We start from the raw sequence: 18620 nt of genomic DNA on the forward strand, positions 1-18620 counted from the left end.
TTAACTAAAGCACTGTCCTTTTTTTAAGGTGTCTCCAATGCTGGGCATGACTACCAGTCTACTCATCCTGCTGTTCATTCCCGATCCCAAGAGAGGTACCAATGATCAGCCGACCGGCCCCATGAAGACCCGCACATCATGGATCTGCGACATGAAAGCGCTCGGCAAAAAGTAATTGCTGATTTTTTTTCCCTGAAGTGAAAATGAGATCAGGATAGGAAGTTAAGATCAGGATGTAAAACGTGTAATGTGACACATTTCTGTCGATCTGTCGAACCCTGAATGTGTCTTAATTAAATTAGAAGATTAAAAAGTAAAGTGTGATTACAAACATACAGTTTCATGAAAATCTGTTTAATTGTTTGCTGTTTTGTTTGTTTCTTTCCAGTCGTAGTTATATGTTCTCATCTTTCGGATCGTCTGCCGTGTCGTTTGCGACGGGGGCGTTCGGGATGTGGATCCCTCAGTATCTGTTCAGAGCTCAGGTGGTGCAGAAAACTGCAGAGAGTTGCATCACTCAGCCCTGCAGCAGCAAAGACAGGTACATCACATACCCCCCACTCATGTAAACCCACACACACACACACCTACGCACACAGGGCAAATCATACCAGAACTCACACCAAACATTTCTAATATGTAGTATTTTTTTGCTCATATAGGTGATTATGTAACAAGGGGCAGTTATAATCATGTTTATTAAAGTCATGTGACTTTATAAAATAATATGTGCGCAGGAGCACAGCTGGTAGAGTGGGTGGTGCACAGCAGGGTCCCAAGGTCCATGGGTTCAGTCCTTGCAATTAGTCACTGTTTGTAAAGGAGCCTTGCATGTTCTTTGCATGGTTTTATGAAACTTTCTTCAGGGAACTTGAATTACCTCTGACCTTTTAAAAACATGCAGAAGGTGGATTGGCTATTCTTAAAAAGCAAGTATATAAATAAATACCCAAGTGAATATAGAAGTAAGTGGATACTCGAATCTTGTAAGTAAGTGAATCAGTAGAATTAATTAACAATAGCAATAATGACAGCTTTACCCTGGTCAGGGTCACAATGGGTTTGATTCATTGGGTGAAAGTAAGGACATACCCTGGACAGGTCACCAGTTTATCCCAGGGCACACACACACACACACCTACACTTAGGCCAATTTTAGTATCTCCAGTTGGCCTGACTACATGTCTTTGGACTGTGGGAGGAAACCGGAGCTCCCGGAGTAAACCCATATGCACACAGGGAGAACATGCAAACTCAACACAGAAAGGACCCTTGGAATCAAACCGACAACTTTATCCACTGTGTCACAGTGCCGCCCATAATAATTACCAATGAAACACTATTAAAGAATAAATAAACAGTATTAAATTGACGCTATAAAACATTCAGGTACATTTTTGTAAGAGTCACCTGATTTTACTGCAACCAGCCTACACTACAATCTTATTACCATGTTGTCTCTGTCTGTACAGTCTGATATTTGGAGCCATCACGTGTGTGACTGGTCTGCTCGGCGTCGTGATCGGTGCAGCTACAACACGTTTCTGCCGACAGAAGACGGAAAGAGCCGACCCACTAGTGTGTGCTGTTAGCATGCTGGGTTCGGCCATTTTTATCTGTCTCATCTTCGTCGTGGCCAAGAAGAGCATTGTAGGAGCATACGTAAGTGTACTCGGAGCTGATTGATTTTTGTTTGATTTTTTTAGATACGTCAGCCAGTTATAGGCCAGTAGGGCAGTGATAGCTCAGTGGTTAAGGTACTGGACTAGTAAACAGAAGGTTGCCGGTTCAAGACCCGCCACCACCAAGTTGCCACTGTTGGGTCCTTGAGCAAGGCCCTTAACCCTCAATTGCTCATTGTGTTCAGCTCATTGTGTAAGTCGCTTTGGATAAAAGCATCTGCTAAATGCTGAAAATGTAAATGAAAATGAGTTATTTCCATCAATGAAATCTAATTGTAAATTCTAGAAATGAAATTGAATTATATAACACTGCAAAACATTAAACCAGAGGAGGTCAGTTGGTTTATTAATAATTGTGCAGCATGTTTAATAACAACTTATTCTATAATTCATCATAATTCATAATAATGGGGCATGTAGAGGAGTCACACATGCTGTTATGCTAGTTTTTAAAGGTGTTAAGTGAAAAAATGCTAGGCAATAATGTGGACATATGACAGCTTATTGGACAGTAATGTAACCATGATACACTCTGTAGTCAAAAGTATATGGACACCCCACAATTATTTGGTTCGGTTTTAAACAGTTCTGTTTTAAACACATGTATAAAATCAGTTCTGTAAAATAAACAATACTCTTCCAGCTTTGTGTCGATAGTTTGGGGAAGGCCTATTTCTGTTTCAGCATAGAAATCCAGTGGCCCACACAGGGCTTTGACCTCGACCCCATTCAACACCATTGGGATGAATTGGAATGGTGCTGGTGATGATTTGTACTAGATTGTGTAATCCAAGACAACACACATTCTTACAAACACAGTGATAAGGGCAGTGGTAGCTCAACAGGACTATTGATCGAGAGGTTGCAGGTTCAAACTTCTTCTTCCAAATCCAAGTTGCCACTGACCCTAAAGCAAAACCCATTAATTGCTTGCTTGGCATTCGGTCACAGATGTAAGTTGCTTTGGATAGAAGAGTCTGCTAATGCCTTGAGTGTACAACACACTTCAAACTTCATATTAATGCCTGTGGTTTGGGTGAGGTGTCCTCATACTTTTGGCCATATAGTGCTGTCAGAATGTCAACTAGAAACAGGACTGCATTAGTGGTGGATGTGGAGTCAGTTATAATATGACAAACGTAGAGAAATAGACCCCTGTAAGTAGGGCATTTGAATAAAGAGATGGAAACAGCCTTCATCCTCTAACAGGAATCCAGCTGAGATTACAGCATCAGTCTGTCTGTCTGTGTCTTAACTATAGCACAGGCATAAAATCACACCCATCCACACGCTGCTTCCTGTCGTCACTTATTTCAACTCAGCAGCTCTGTAAAGCTGCAGTCAGACCTCCGCATCTGTCGCATTCCAGTACAATCTTGTGTCACCAAACTAACCTATGTTTACTCGATTTTACAAACACCAATCATTCCTGACTGTCGCCAACAGTGTCTGGGGTTCACAGATGAGCCATGCCATGCTTATGAAATTTGATACTGGAATTCAATGTTAAGCAACTGAAGATCCAGACTTGCTGCAAGAGCTTTTTTCTTTTTCTACTGGGACTTAAACTGAGACGTCTTTTGAAATATCAGAACTTATTACAAAGAATCCGAGGTTAGTTCTAGGTGATGGGGAATAGCGGATAGTCCAGCTCTGTTTTATAGTCTGGGAAAAACAGAATCGACTCAATTGCCTCAAAATTGAGAGTTCCACTTCCAAATATGCAGCCACAATGTAATAACATGTTTTCTTCTTCCAGAGGTTTTATGTGGTGGATGAGGAAAGCTAATTTTATCTATGACCTACAATAAGCTGAGAGTACGTTCTCTGAATAAAGATAATGAATTTGACATATTCTCCCTCTTCTCTTCTTGTAGATCTGTATCTTCATAGGAGAAACACTGCTGTTCTTGAACTGGGCCATAACTGCAGACATTTTAATGGTATGTACCACAAGCGTGCATTTAACTACTGGCAACTCTCTCAAGACTGTAAGAAGGACTTACCAGTGTGTGGACAATATGTTGCTTTCCACAGTACAGCACAATACTAGCGAATTAGAAGCATGCCATAAATAGGGGTGTGTGGGTGCAGGATTATATTATGGTTTATATTTATATTAATTCCTTGCTTCTGAGTTAGACTTACTCACCTGAAATGTCAGAACTTCAGCTGTACATGGATTAATGAGATGATCAGCTGACCTTCTCACCCGGCACCCTTTATTACTTTACATCCTCACAAATCCCGTTCTCTTTCTTTTTCTCTGCAGTACGTTGTCATACCAACCAGACGAGCCACTGCAGTTGCCTTTCAGGGCTTTACTACTCATTTACTAGGGGATGCCGGGAGTCCGTATTTAATAGGCCTGGTAAGAAGTTATCGCTCACATACATAACACTCACACACAGTACCATGTGCTGAAATGCCAGTGATTTTTCAGTGCTTATTTCAGTCCTGTTTAACACATACTCAGTAGGATATTGCGTTTTCACTGTGCAACAGGCTTACAAAAAGCTCTGTAATAAACTAAGTTGGATCAAGTGTGTAAAAGTGGGAAAATCCTGATAATATGCTGGGCAATACTCACAGATTGGATTTGGAAAGCAATTCACATTGAAAGACAGTTTTTAATGACTGAATGACTTTGTAGATGCCTGACTATTATATAAATTAATATTCTATTCCTTACATTAAATGAATTATGTGAAGAATATACCACATTTAAATAGTTACACCAGCAAAGTAAGAGCATACAACCATGACTACACTGAAAGAAAGAAAGAAAGAAAGAAAGAAAGAAAGAAAGAAAGAAAGAAAGAAAGAAAGAAAGAAAGAAAGAAAGAAAGAAAGAAAGAAAGAAAGAAAGAAAGAAGTGTGAATGAATTTCCAGAAGTTTGCTCAGCCCTCTGACGTCTCAGAAAGACAAAGCAAGCATCAAACACATTTGTCTGGAGTTGGGTAAAGGAACCAATGTACAGTAAATACAAGGTTGCTCAACAGAAGCACGTCCCCAAGAGGACCATTTAAATCCCACTATTGTACATGCCATTTACTGGCACATTTAAGAACATAAACAAACAGAGTTATTTCCTTTAGCCCCTTGGACCACCTCTTTCAGACAATAGGACAATGTCTTATGCCCAATAACATGATGTTTCACTGTTATCAAATATAAAAGGTGTTCTGTAAAGAATGTTCTACGTCAAACACCAAAATGTGGAAGGAAGAAAAAGCCAATGTCAATGAGCCTGATTCTTCCCTGATGTTTCTGGTGTTCTGATGAAGAATGAAGTTGACGAGGTTAAACAGGATCTTGACAGGTTCATAACCTCGCCATGCATGCTGCTGACCTGAGAGCTAACCACTGGCTCAGACCTATTGTTCAGATTAGTGCCTGCTGGCTTGATGTTCCTTCCCTGATAGGAACATGTACTTGCAAACTTGATATAAGCACAACACAGAATATGTTCTCTAAATATGTATTTATGAAGCACAAGATTACCATTATTAACAAAAACTGTACTTATATAGTTCTCTCATTATTTAAACTCAACCCACTTCCACACAAACCCAAAGGTAAAAAATTAATGTTGGAATTACACCACTGTGCGAGCCTAAGGTGGATCTCGGTTTAACCAGGCTGGAATTATCTTATTCTTATGCAATGAGCCATTGTTTATTACACTATAAAGAGCAGCTAGTTTTTAAATTACAGTGTATGTTGCCAAAACAAGTAGATTCATTTAGAAAATGACATTAATCAGGTAAGGAGTTTATCAAAGTACACTTCTGTTCAAGCACAAATGATAAATGAGCTACATAAAATGAGGGCTCTTATCAAAGCCCCAAATTATTTAGGGCCTTCCTGTGCCTGTAAAGCTTGACAATGATAAAAGCGGTAAAAATAAGAAATAGTAAAGCTACACTAATTAGAACAGATCTGTTACGTCAGTTAAACTTGACACAGGCAAATGTATTATTAAACATTATTATTATTACAATTTCAGCCATTATTATATTACGTTACTATGTAATTCCATTACATATTATTGTGACATTTTCATTACAGTCTCAGAAAACCCAAACACTGCCTCAGCAGTCATTAGGTCCAATTACTATTAACATTGATGGATTGTGACACATTTCCCTCTGCTAAAAGGAAAATAAAACATTTAAATCCATCTAAAATTGTACAAATTAAATTAATAATTTAAAAGGGACTAGTTTTAAGGAGAAATTTGCATATGATGTGATTGCACATGAACACAGAACTACAGGTAAATAAGTGAATATATTATATATATATTAAAATCCTTTTTTTATGTGTATAAGGGCAGTTTCTACAGCTTTTTTTGGTAAGCAAAAATCCATTCATTTGATGGACTACAACAACTGGCCATAGGCTTCAAGTAAACATTTCTTCTTTAAAATAAAGAAAATGATTGGTAAATAATGTTGGTGCTGAATAGTGATTGAAAGGTTGAAAAATATTTGAGAATTCTTGTAAGGTCTTGTTAGGTCTGGCCTCAAACACTAGGTCAAGTCCAAGTACAGTCTAGATTTCATCCCACCAACCTAATACATTCCAGTGAACTCCGCTGTCTTAGCAGGCGAGTTTTCTGGAGCTGTAAGTGACATCAAACTTCCCATGCTGGCGTATCTGTGTTTCTGGCTACCACTTAGCTGGGTTGACCAATGCTTCCAGTAAATTCTCTTCATTTCTCTGAGATAAGCGTTTCTATTTAGGACTGATGATATATGAAGGAAGCTTTGTACATATCAGCATCGGCAGTAGCCAGACAGACTGCGTCAAATGTGACTCGGCTTTTTCACGCCAGTGTTTTGCAGAGTGGTGTGAAGATTATGGTGACGCACGTAACCCACAAAATGTCCTTCAGGGTTAAAAAAATGAAAATGCTGAAATGTAGAAATCTTGGTTGAAAACCATGTTGATGTGAAGAATTCTTTACAGCCGTATATTAATACTCCAAGACAGATAGACAGTTTAAATAAATGTACAATATTTATATACATAATTAAGGTCCAATTTGTCTGAATCAATACAATATTTGTATTTTTTTTTCATTATGAAATCAGCATTTTGGTATTTTATAGCAGTCTGTTGGTCTTTTTACCAGCAGTGTGGTGTTTTAATATCAGTATTGTACAGTTAAAATTGTTGCAAAAATACATTAGAATTTTTCTCCACTGTGTCATAGTTAAACAAATAGAATCAAATCAGCATTTGCTAAATGGTGCTTGGACCCTAATGGTTGTGGTTTTTAGCTGTATTGCTTTTCTCCCTTCTGTGCTAAAATAAAATGGTCAGGAATGACTAAACCCTGCAGAAATACCAAACTGCCCACTTGAAGAACAAAACTGGAACAGCATAGACACTGAAATGCCTGATTTCACAGTGAAATGTTAATATAAGCAAATCTGCATCATTTCTCATTTAAAATACAAGGTTATGGGTGAGTGGCTAAAAAAAGTATTTCCAGATTGTGGGTGGCAATGCCGTTATGCAAGCTATCAAGAACAATCTACAAAAAATCACATTATTTTAATATAATTAGACATGCACGACAAAACTTCAGCTTTTTCCTCTAATGAGCGAAAGAAGTAACAGCTCATGTGATTTGGCAGTGTATCTCAGCCACACACACTTACTTTTAAGCGCATATTAAAGTTTACTCGTCAGCAGAGTGTGAGCGCACCTATTTCCAGCAGTTGTTTCCAGCTCATAGTAGATTTCTGCTTCCGCTGATGTGAGTGGATTAGCCACGGCTTGCTAAGGTGAGAAGGGAATGTTTTCATAACCTTCTTTAACATTATTTAAATGTTCTTACAAAACGTGAAGCAAGCATTATGTTAATAAAACATTAATATAATTCAATTAAAACATCCTTAAAGCACACAGTGACCACTGCAAATAAATCAAATTGGAAGAAATATAAAACATAAAAAACTGGACACATTGAACAGTGTCAATTGTTTAGATCATTTAAAACTGAAACATTCCAAGAACCTCTTGCAAGCATTTTTATAATCAGTAAAAAGTTTTATAAATATTAAGATAACTGGACATGTTCATTTTCCCATATCCTAAAATGCATGTTCTTGAAATGTGTATTTGTTATCTGTGAGAGTACCACTCCTTAATATAGGTTTGTTTATAAAATATATAAACGGTTTATGTATGGGTAGGCATCTCTGGTTAATATCCTATTGTATACATATGCAATTTAGCTGTATTTCACAACATTAGCGTGATCTAGATATGTCAGATGATGTATTGTATATTAAACTTAAATATTCCTCTTTCCACTGTAGGTGGAAATTAGATGAGCTACAAATGTAAATCTTTTGATTTTAAATAGATAGATCACTGACAGGAGCTTGAATAGGTAATTCAGCCTACAATCAATAGCCTAATCTTGTTTAAGTGACCTGATTATTGATTTATTGATTTGGAACATTATCATATTGTTGGCTTTTAGCTTAAGCCAAGTGAGCTGCTTTGCTTAAAGTACAACTGAACTAGTAAACGAACACCCCTTGGGGGCCTATTTTAAACCCAGTCTAAGGCTAAATGTTTGATACTATTTGTGAAATATTTCTTACATTTTACATAGTTTTTTGAAAAATGAATGCAAACCTGCTGAGTGTCATGGTCATTCCTCCACAGTAACCTGACCTTAACCCTACTGAGCATTGATGGGGCACTTCAAGAGAATGCCAAGCATTTCATAGCTTTACATGTACAAATACCAATTACTAAGAAACTCTGTTCAGTAACGTTTCCCTCAAATTGTTATGCTGTTAAATACGTTCCCATTCATTCATTCATTGCCTGTTTTACCACTGCTTTATTCAGGTTAGAGTCACGGTGGGTGACATTTTACAGACATGTTCCCAAACCCATTAGCACTGGAAAAAGCTAAGATTACTTGATTAATGTTATTAGAAAAAGACTTTTATGTAACATAGCATAAATATAAGTTTGATCTTTGGGTCAGAGACAATAAAGTTTATGTTTTGTGCATGTGAATTAATGATTACTTTTAAGCATTCTTAGGACTAATCATTCAATTATACTAATGTTTTGATGTTTTAGCAAATATCTTGTCAACTTGCTATTAGAATAGCAGGAAAACATGGATATGTTTCTAAATTGCATATTAATGTATAATTTAGTGGTATTTTAATTAGGGTTAAAAGGGGGCTAGACATTTCTTGTCCATTTTTAATCAATGTAAACAACTTTGGTTCAAAATGACCTGTTCACTGGTATTTTACATAATTATTAACACGGTTCAGTCCTTAAAAGCCCTTTCTGGGAACTGTCATCAAGAGTAAATGGCAATATTTCCAGCCTCTCCATTGTTCACTGAAGTATGTGTTTTTCTGTGTGTTCCTAAGATATCAGACGCGCTGCAGGAGACCTACACTACGTCAGTGCTGTGGCAGTTCCTGAGTTTAGGCTATGCCCTCATGCTCTGCCCCTTCGTAATTGTCCTCGGTGGAATGTTCTTCCTCGCTACTGCTCTCTTTTACCTTGATGACCGGAACAAAGCAGAGAATCAGTGAGTGGCTTTACTTTGAGTCATCATGCGTGCATTGATACAAACATTTAATGAAAGCTGATGCTTCATACACACATTTACCTCCCACTGACTGATCGATTTTATCAAAGTCTTGAAGAACGTGGTCTTTTTTTCATTCTCAGCACATAAGGGGGGTCTAGTGATATGACTGTTGCTATGGCGATTATGAAATTTGCAGTACTTGTGCACTTGTGGATGGCTTCAGGTTGCAGCGCAAAGCCGTAAGGATGAACAAGTAAAACAGGGGATGAGGGAAAGCTACAACTCTCTATCTAAATTGATGATCTGCCTAAAAGCAGGGGTGTCCAAACTTTACTTGTTGGGGGCCAGATGGAGTAAAAAAAAATGCAAACACGGCCCACAGACTGTTTTGACCACTGAAACAGAGGTTATCAGCAGTAGTTGTAACATTAATCCGTCATCCTAATTATAATATGTTTTTATGGGGGGGGGGGGGGAATGTTTTTAGATAACAATTACTGAAGATGGTTTTGCAAATGTTTATAAGTCTTTTGATAGTGTACTCTGACCCCTTTAAAAATGCTCTGGCGCACCCTGCTCTAGATCAAGCTAATGTACACACTGAAGTAAAATGGTGCATTACAAAAATACGTATCCACCAGATATGGAAGCATCCCTGTTCCTTAAAAGGCAAAGACAAACAGAATTACAGAACCATGAGTGTGAGCCATTTTTCTTTCTATTATCAAGTCAACTTCCTGTGTTTGCTTCCACTCAAAAATGACTTCCTTCCAGTCTGGCGGGGGACGTTTTTAGGTGGGGCAGCAGTCTTAATGACTGTGGTCATCTTTGAGCTCTCTCAAGGCTAAAACTTGTTATTCTCCCATGATGAGATTGTGGCACTTGGACTTTAATCAGAAAGTAAAGCAACATGTGATGTTTACTTCATATGAATAAACCATTTATCCAGTTAATCAGTAATGTCATAGCCAATTCCTTAGTGTTATATTTACTGGGGTTTATATGTCACCTTTAAACTAGAGTGTAAAAATGTTTTTTAACCTTAAAAAAGAGAACTTTTGTGACTTTTTTGTAAATTCAAGTGAATGTTTTATGCAACAATTCAATAATACAAACGAGCTAGATGTTTGTAAGAGAGGTCTCCAAACCTAATTTGAAGAAAGCATTTTGTTACATCTAGCCAAGTAGTAACAAATACGACTAAAATTTTAGGAAGAATCGGCCAAGCAGTTTCTTAGTTTCTTAGATCAAAATATCTGGAAGAATGGGGGGGTTGTGGTTTAGAATCCAGAACCTTTTTAGAGGATTCACTAACAAAAATAAGTAATGGACATACAAGTTATTAGAGAATATCTACACAGCATGCAAAACATGCTATTATTATCAATATTATTAACATAATAGATAGATGTTACTTTCTCATTATTTATTTTAGTTATTTATTTATAAGGTCTTTGGTTTTGTAGTTTCAGTTTTCTAGTGCTCACTTTCAATTTAATCCTTAATGTAAATGTTTAAATTCTGAACGTTTCCAATTTTAAACTTTTAATAAACATTTGTCATATATATATATATATATATATATATATATATACAGTGTATCACAAAAGTGAGTACACCCCTCACATTTCTGCAGATATTTAAGTATATCTTTTCATGGGACAACACTGACAAAATGACACTTTGACACAATGAAAAGTAGTCTGTGTGCAGCTTATATAACAGTGTAAATTTATTCTTCCCTCAAAATAACTCAATATACAGCCATTAATGTCTAAACCACCGGCAACAAAAGTGAGTACACCCCTAAGAGACTACACCCCTAAATGTCCAAATTGAGCACTGCTTGTCATTTTCCCTCCAAAATGTCATGTGATTTGTTAGTGTTACTAGGTCTCAGGTGTGCATAGGGAGCAGGTGTGTTCAATTTAGTAGTACAGCTCTCACACTCTCTCATACTGGTCACTGAAAGTTCCAACATGGCACCTCATGGCAAAGAACTCTCTGAGGATCTTAAAAGACGAATTGTTGTGCTACATGAAGATGGCCAAGGCTACAAGAAGATTGCCAACACCCTGAAACTGAGCTGCAGCACAGTGGCCAAGATCATCCAGCGTTTTAAAAGAGCAGGGTCCACTCAGAACAGACCTCGCGTTGGTCGTCCAAAGAAGCTGAGTGCACGTGCTCAGCGTCACATCCAACTGCTGTCTTTGAAAGATAGGCGCAGGAGTGCTGTCAGCATTGCTGCAGAGATTGAAAAGGTGAGGGGTCAGCCTGTCAGTGCTCAGACCATACGCCGCACACTACATCAAATTGGTCTGCATTGCTGTCACCCCAGAAGGAAGCCTCTTCTGAAGTCTCTACACAAGAAAGCCCGCAAACAGTTTGCTGAAGACATGTCAACAAAGGACATGGATTACTGGAACCATGTCCTATGGTCTGATGAGACCAAGATTAATTTGTTTGGTTCAGATGGTCTCAAGCATGTGTGGCGGCAATCAGGTGAGGAGTACAAAGATAAGTGTGTCATGCCTACAGTCAAGCATGGTGGTGGGAATGCCATGGTCTGGGGCTGCATGAGTGCAGCAGGTGTTGGGGAGTTACATTTCATTGAGGGACACATGAACTCCAATATGTACTGTGAAATACTGAAGCAGAGCATGATCCCCTCCCTCCGGAAACTGGGTCGCAGGGCAGTGTTCCAGCATGATAATGACCCCAAACACACCTCTAAGACGACCACTGCTTTATTGAAGAGGCTGAGGGTAAAGGTTATGGACTGGCCAAGCATGTCTCCAGACCTAAACCCAATAGAACATCTTTGGGGCATCCTCAAGCGGAAGGTGGAGGAGCGCAAAGTCTCGAATATCCGCCGGCTCCGTGATGTCGTCATGGAGGAGTGGAAAAGCATTCCAGTGGCAACCTGTGAAGCTCTGGTAAACTCCATGCCCAGGAGAGTTAAGGCAGTTCTGGGAAATAATGATGGCCACACAAAATATTGACACTTCAGGAACTTTCACTAAGGGGTGTACTCACTTTTGTTGGCGGTGGTTTAGACATTAATGGCTGTATATTGAGTTATTTTGAGGGAAGAATAAATTTACACTGTTATATAAGCTGCACACAGACTACTTTTCATTGTGTCAAAGTGTCATTTTGTCAGTGTTGTCCCATGAAAAGATATACTTAAATATCTGCAGAAATGTGAGGGGTGTACTCACTTTTGTGATACACTGTACCTGTATATATATTCTTAAAGGGTAGATTTTGCACATTTCTGTGCAGCACGTCTCTATCTGATAAACCTCTTCGTAATCCTGCAGTGAGTAAACACAGGAAATGTGCTGAGCTTGATTTTCATCTCTTAAGATCATTCATGGCATCTGTCAGAAAATTGATGCTGTTTTTCTGTGGGCCGAAATCATTTTTCTCGTATTACAGTGGAAACTGAAGCATCTCCAACTAGTCCTCAGCAGCACATGTTTAATTATTTATGAAGTTGTCAGTTTTAGGTCATAAACTGGCCAATGTAATGCATTTAACATACACATTAATGCACAGTATATGACTTGACATAATAACATGGTCTCAGAATGCCAGATAACATTCTCATATCTGTGGCCGGAGTATTACCACATTATTGGACTCTGCTGCTTTGCATCCTGTAAACTAACCACATTCAGGAACAGATAGTACAGGAAGCCTGATACAGAGCATTGAGCATGGAACGCTTCTTGAGAACTGGAGTTTTTACTGCTCCAGAAGAACTTGCTGATTATGAGTGTAAACACACAATTGTGGTAGTTTTTACATGAAACACCAAAATAGAATGCATTGTTAGTGCAGTTAGACTATGGAATGTGATTAGTCCTGAGAAGTAGGACCTGATCCCTAATATTTTTGTTATCATCATCTGGGGAAAAGTCCTGCTAAAGTTGAAGTTGGCTATAAATTGCATTAAAATCAAGAGCAGCTACCCACACAGACCTTTTAAAACAACCTAAATCTTTAAAAAAAAGTGTTATTTTTCTTTGGGCACCACATTTATACTAGATTTGGTCATGCCCTAGCTCTTGTAGGACTTTTTCCCACTCATCTTACAGCCAACATCCAGTATTTGTTATAATTAGACTTAATGCTAAGCAAGGGTGTAAATGTTTTAGGACACAACCACTGTAGAAAAAAACAGAAGTACATAAATATCTGCAACACATTTAATAAACTGGGTCAGCGTTAGACATATCACTTATCTAGCAGCGCAATTTTTTTCTTCCTTAGCAAAGCATGATGTGTTTTACAAAATGATTCTTTGTAAGAGTGCTGACTTACAGCAGATTAAGGGTCTTGCTCAAGGGGCCAACAGTGGCAACCTGGCAGTGGTGGGGCCTGAACTAGCGACCTTTCAACTAGTCTAGTACCTTAACCGCTAGGCTACAACTGCCCACTCAAACCCATTCCTGTCCCTACACACCCCCATCCATTTCTAAAAACACAAGAAGCAGAACAAACAGCCTTCACTCGCATGATGCCATCTATTCCTGGAGCTCACACAGTGACTTATTAGTTCTTAGCTGTGTTCGCTTTTTTTAGCTGAGAGGAAGCCATTTATAGAACAGACTAAGACGTTGCTCACAGATGCACTCACACTTATACAGACGGGTATAAAGCTCATCTGTCTTGTCGGCTTTGTTGCCATGACATTTTTAAGCTGAGTGCCCAAAGGGGCATGTTGTAGATATGGGCACTATGGACTGAAACACGTGCCCCAAGCAGAGCAGTGGCAAAGTGACTGGCATTAAATGTGCTTGCATAAGCGTTAAGCTCTCAGAGACAGAGAGAAACAAGAATAGTCTGAGTTATCATGGTACAAACATGATGTGTTTGTAAGGTATTTTTGAATAGTTCTATGAGACTGACCAGCTCTGTTTGTACTCACATTATGAAATAATTAAATGTTAACCTAAGAATGATACAATATTCTCTAAGTACTTTTTTCAGCATTGCCCACCAGTAATCACATTGTGCATTGATGATCTCCATATCCAAGCATAACAATGAAGAAAAAATGTAATATGGTTGAAAAGTTCTCTGCTATATCTAATCACATTTCCTTTTTTGTTGTTGTTGTTTTTCTCTAGTGTGAATCAGCTTTCCCGGTCACCGTCCACAGTGAAGGTAAGCCCAGATGCATTTTACCTGCAATATTGTTACAGATATGTCACCTTTAAATTTTAAGGTATTTTGTAATCAAATCTCAGTGACATTTTGCTTACTGGTGTTTTGATGATTTTTTCTGAGATCTCTGAGATCACAAAAAAATTGCAGAGATTGATCACCTGTTATTATAGAAGGACCAGAGCTTCACACAGAGTCATTGGACATATTATACATACTATATAAATAAGCATAATCTTAAAACATTAGTGCTATCAAAAAATGTGTTCACATTTATTGTATAAAAAACTGTTTATAATCTGTTCATAGCAATTACTGGATGCCTGTTTGTTTAAGAGTCAGTTAGTGCAGTGTAGGGGTGACAGAGAAGGAACAGTGAATCTGCACGGGATATAAAATTGTATGGGATATAAATTACTTGTCAAATGTAAAGATTTGGTTTTGGGTTGTAAGAAGCAAGAACTTTTAAATGCTATATAATGTAATAGAGTCTAAATGTAATTGAAGGTAATTGTGGTGTAAATGTAGGAATTCTTTCAGGTGGTAGGGATGGAGGACAGTATATAACAGTATGTACTGTTTAGGATAGTGGAATAGAATGTAGTATAGTGTGGTATAATGGATTGTAGTGCAGTACAGTTGAGTGTTGTAATCTTCGACACATATTGTAATGTACAGTGGTTTGGTACAGTGTAGTAGAGTATACTACATTTTTATGCACTTTACTGTGTTTATTTATATTGCATTTTAGAATTATATAGTTTGGTGTAGTATATTATCAGTATAATAAAGATTATGGCAGGCTATAATATGGTATAATACAAGTAATGTCAAGTGTGGTGCAGTGTTGTGACAACGCACTGTGTATGTTGTGTGTATGTTGTGTGTATATACTATATACAGGGCTGATATATTAGACGCACCATAAGTGCACACTGCTCCCCTTCCTCCCACTCTTATCAGCTTTATACACTCACACTTCACTCGTGCCAGAGCGTGTAATTACCACAGCTCTGCTTTTCCACAATAAAAAGACTGAAGAAAATAGAGGAAAGAAAACAAAACATATTGCAGATAGGCAGCAGGCCAAACCCTCACAATAGATTTGGGTGTACCCAACTCGAACTAACAAGATCAGTGAGAGTGATGCGGGTGCTTTATAAATGAGTTCTCCACTTAATGTTGTTGTGACTCTGTAACGTTAATCATGCCAAGCAGCAGCAGAACATTCCTGCTGTTGTTTTTGGACTTGTATTTGCTGAGCGGACTCAGACAAGTTAATGAAATAAAGACAGAGAATTTAAAAATATCTGTGCACAACTCATTATTGTTGTGCATATATAAAGACATATATGTACCTTCAGCCTGACCTGTTTTACTTAAATTGGCCAGTCCTGGTCTACATTAATAGTATTTGAACTTATTTAACCTTAAGCATAATTAACTCATTAAAAATAGATTTATAATAACAATGGTTACTTGGCTAGTAGGGAAAGTAACTCTGGTAGACATGGATTAAAAAAGTAGAATTATTTTTAATTATAGTAGTATTCCTTATTAATATAGAACCTATCATACATATAATACAACTTAAAACATTAAATAATGGAAACCATGAATTAAAATGTCAACAAAGTTTGAGCGGGTTACATCAGAGCTGACATTTCGAACTCATTGGTTCGAAACTCGATTGGCTGTTGTTCATACTGGGTGGGAACCGGATAGGGATCTTATAACTGATGCAATTACAACCTCTGTTGAGTCGAGGAATAATGCGTTGATCAGGGTGTGACTCTCCATACACAAAGCTGATCCGCATATGAACTCACCTTGTGCAGGTGAAAAGATGCAGTCCGCTACTACACACGTCGGAGGGGGTGTGTGTCAGTCTAAATCGCTCTCCTAAATCTGGGCGGGGATCAGCATCAGTAGAGAGAAAGCGTAATGCAATTAGGTAATTGAATACGCTAAAAGTAATAACATTACCTGTCTAGTCTACAATTGTAAATCATTCCACTTCTTTGCTGAATAATCACAAAAGGCTGCCAAATAATACCAACAGTAAGGTCCTATAATATAAGCAAACAAACTAACACTTGGAAACCAGTGTTGAGAGCTGGTTGTGTGTGTAATGTCAGCATGACCCACAAGCAATAGAAAACAGATGGCACAATGGCTTCGAAGTGATAATTACACAAGAACATCCTGTTGGGAAGCCACTCGCCCGCTCACGTACTCACACTTTTTCTTTTTCTACAGGTCACTAAGTAAAAGAAGGCCTGCTGTGGGAGGATGACGAGTGAGCTGAGGAGTGGGCGACGGGAGGAAAAGAGGAAAATAGAACTAGAGTAGCTGACCCACTTGACCCGTATGCTGCATATCATCTTCACCACCATCAACCATCTTTACTGCTATTCTTTTCGAATCTTTCATTTGAAGGCTGAACTTGTCCTACTGAGAAACTTCCAGGAATAATCCAATCCCATCAACAAGTCGAAGGCAAGTCAGACATTCGGCAGCTGGTGGGCAGCTCTCGTTTAATGTACAGTGGAGTGTTTAAAGGCCAGTAAGTTTTAGAGGGTTTGGGGAGGGGATTAATAGTACCATACTACTGAATTATGATGACCTGTCACGCTGCCTGTCAACCTGCACCAAGTGCCATAGCATCACATTCCTGTCCTTGTCCAGAACTGGCCAAGCCTTCATCCAACTAAGTTCACTGAATGTAAATATGGAAATGAAGGAATCAGTGACCTTGAAGTCATGGTGGATGAGTGGCTCTGTGGTTGCCCTGCCTTAATAATGCTGGCATGGGCAGAAAGTCTGGTTCCTGGTCATTTTCTTTCTTTTCTTTGCTTGTTTTCTTAGACTGGAGTTATAATTGATGTGTAAATATGCATACATGGATGCATACATTTGATATATGAGCAGGATATTTGTACACTTAGACAATTAAAAGCAAATGCTACCCCGTACAGTCCAAGATTGAGAGGGCGTGCATGATAGTGGGTGGGTATTGGTAATACTGACAATTTAGAGAATATTTATAAAGAAAATGAGCAGCATTACTTACCATATTCTGTTGTATTAAATTGTATGTCTAATTAGTACACAACTAGATTTAGTATATAGTATGTAGTTTGGGATGCAGCAACTATTTTAGGACACACTTGTTATTGTAGAGCAGCATTAATACAAGTGCCAAAAGCTAATTATATTCATCTAAGCTGTTCAAATAACACAGTATGAGGTTTTTTTTTTTAAGTGTAAATGCAATATTAGATACAATTTGAAATACAGCTCACAAGTGCAGTACTGCCTTTATACACACATTTATAACTCCAGCCTATCATCTCACTTTTCTTAGCACTTACTGATTTATTGCAGTGCCAGTTTATGATGCAATCAGCTTCTATAATCAGCTGAAATATTTCTATGCTATACGTTTATAAATATGAAACCTGAGATTTTATAGGGTTGCTGGGTGAAAACTACACGTAGAGAAACACTGGAGTGTAAATATGAGTATAAATATCTTTTCTAACTTAAAGCCTAAAACTTTTTTTTATTTAGATTTTCTACCACAGTTTTCCAAATCATGAAGAGTTTTTTTTTTTTTTTCTTAAACGGCTCATTTTAAGTAAATGGAACAATTACGCCTCAAATATCAAGCCAAGGAGAGAAAACAACAAAGAAAAAAAAGAAAGAAAATCACATTTACAAGCGGCCGACTGTAAGAATAACTACATTTGTGTGAGTTCTTGTAGTCGCTCAGTCAGAAGTTCGCTTTTTTTAAAAGGAAAAGAAAACCTGAACAGATTTATTTCAGTCGTTGTTAAACAGCTACTAAAATCCATCCACGAAAGAAAAAAGTTGTTTTATTAAATGCTAGGAGCATCCAGGACAGCAAGATCATTCTAAGATAGCTGTAACTGTGGCAAAGAAAGTATTATGAGGTTGTAATTTTTTTAAATAGTTCTTTTAATGAGTATAAAGCTTATTAAAATTAGTTTTAGAGATTTGATTAAAATTTTTGGTAGCACCCTGAAAACACTGCATCATAATGCTTATATAACCATGTTATAACTTGTCATGGCAGGTGTATACGCTACCATCACCTTATATCCTCTGATATAACAGTGTTATGATAACCTACATTACATGTTATTTT

At 37.8% G+C, this 18620-nt stretch overlaps 1 protein-coding gene across 1 annotated transcript in view; it reads left to right on the forward strand.

Moving 5' to 3' along the window:
• The window catches only part of spns2 (SPNS lysolipid transporter 2, sphingosine-1-phosphate), an 84058-nt gene extending 66579 nt beyond the window's left edge, over window positions 1-17479 (forward strand). Inside the window, exons 6-13 of the mRNA XM_062988503.1 lie at window positions 29-171; window positions 389-541; window positions 1473-1662; window positions 3560-3625; window positions 3955-4053; window positions 9108-9271; window positions 14413-14449; window positions 16709-17479. Coding sequence (XP_062844573.1) covers window positions 29-171; window positions 389-541; window positions 1473-1662; window positions 3560-3625; window positions 3955-4053; window positions 9108-9271; window positions 14413-14449; window positions 16709-16720 — 864 coding nt within the window. The 3' untranslated portion in view covers window positions 16721-17479. The remainder of the gene's footprint in view (window positions 1-28; window positions 172-388; window positions 542-1472; window positions 1663-3559; window positions 3626-3954; window positions 4054-9107; window positions 9272-14412; window positions 14450-16708) is intronic.
• Window positions 17480-18620: the final 1141 nt, after the last annotated feature.

Source organism: Trichomycterus rosablanca, chromosome 26 (assembly GCF_030014385.1).
Source record: "Trichomycterus rosablanca isolate fTriRos1 chromosome 26, fTriRos1.hap1, whole genome shotgun sequence".
In the NCBI taxonomy this organism is placed as follows: domain Eukaryota; kingdom Metazoa; phylum Chordata; class Actinopteri; order Siluriformes; family Trichomycteridae; genus Trichomycterus; species Trichomycterus rosablanca.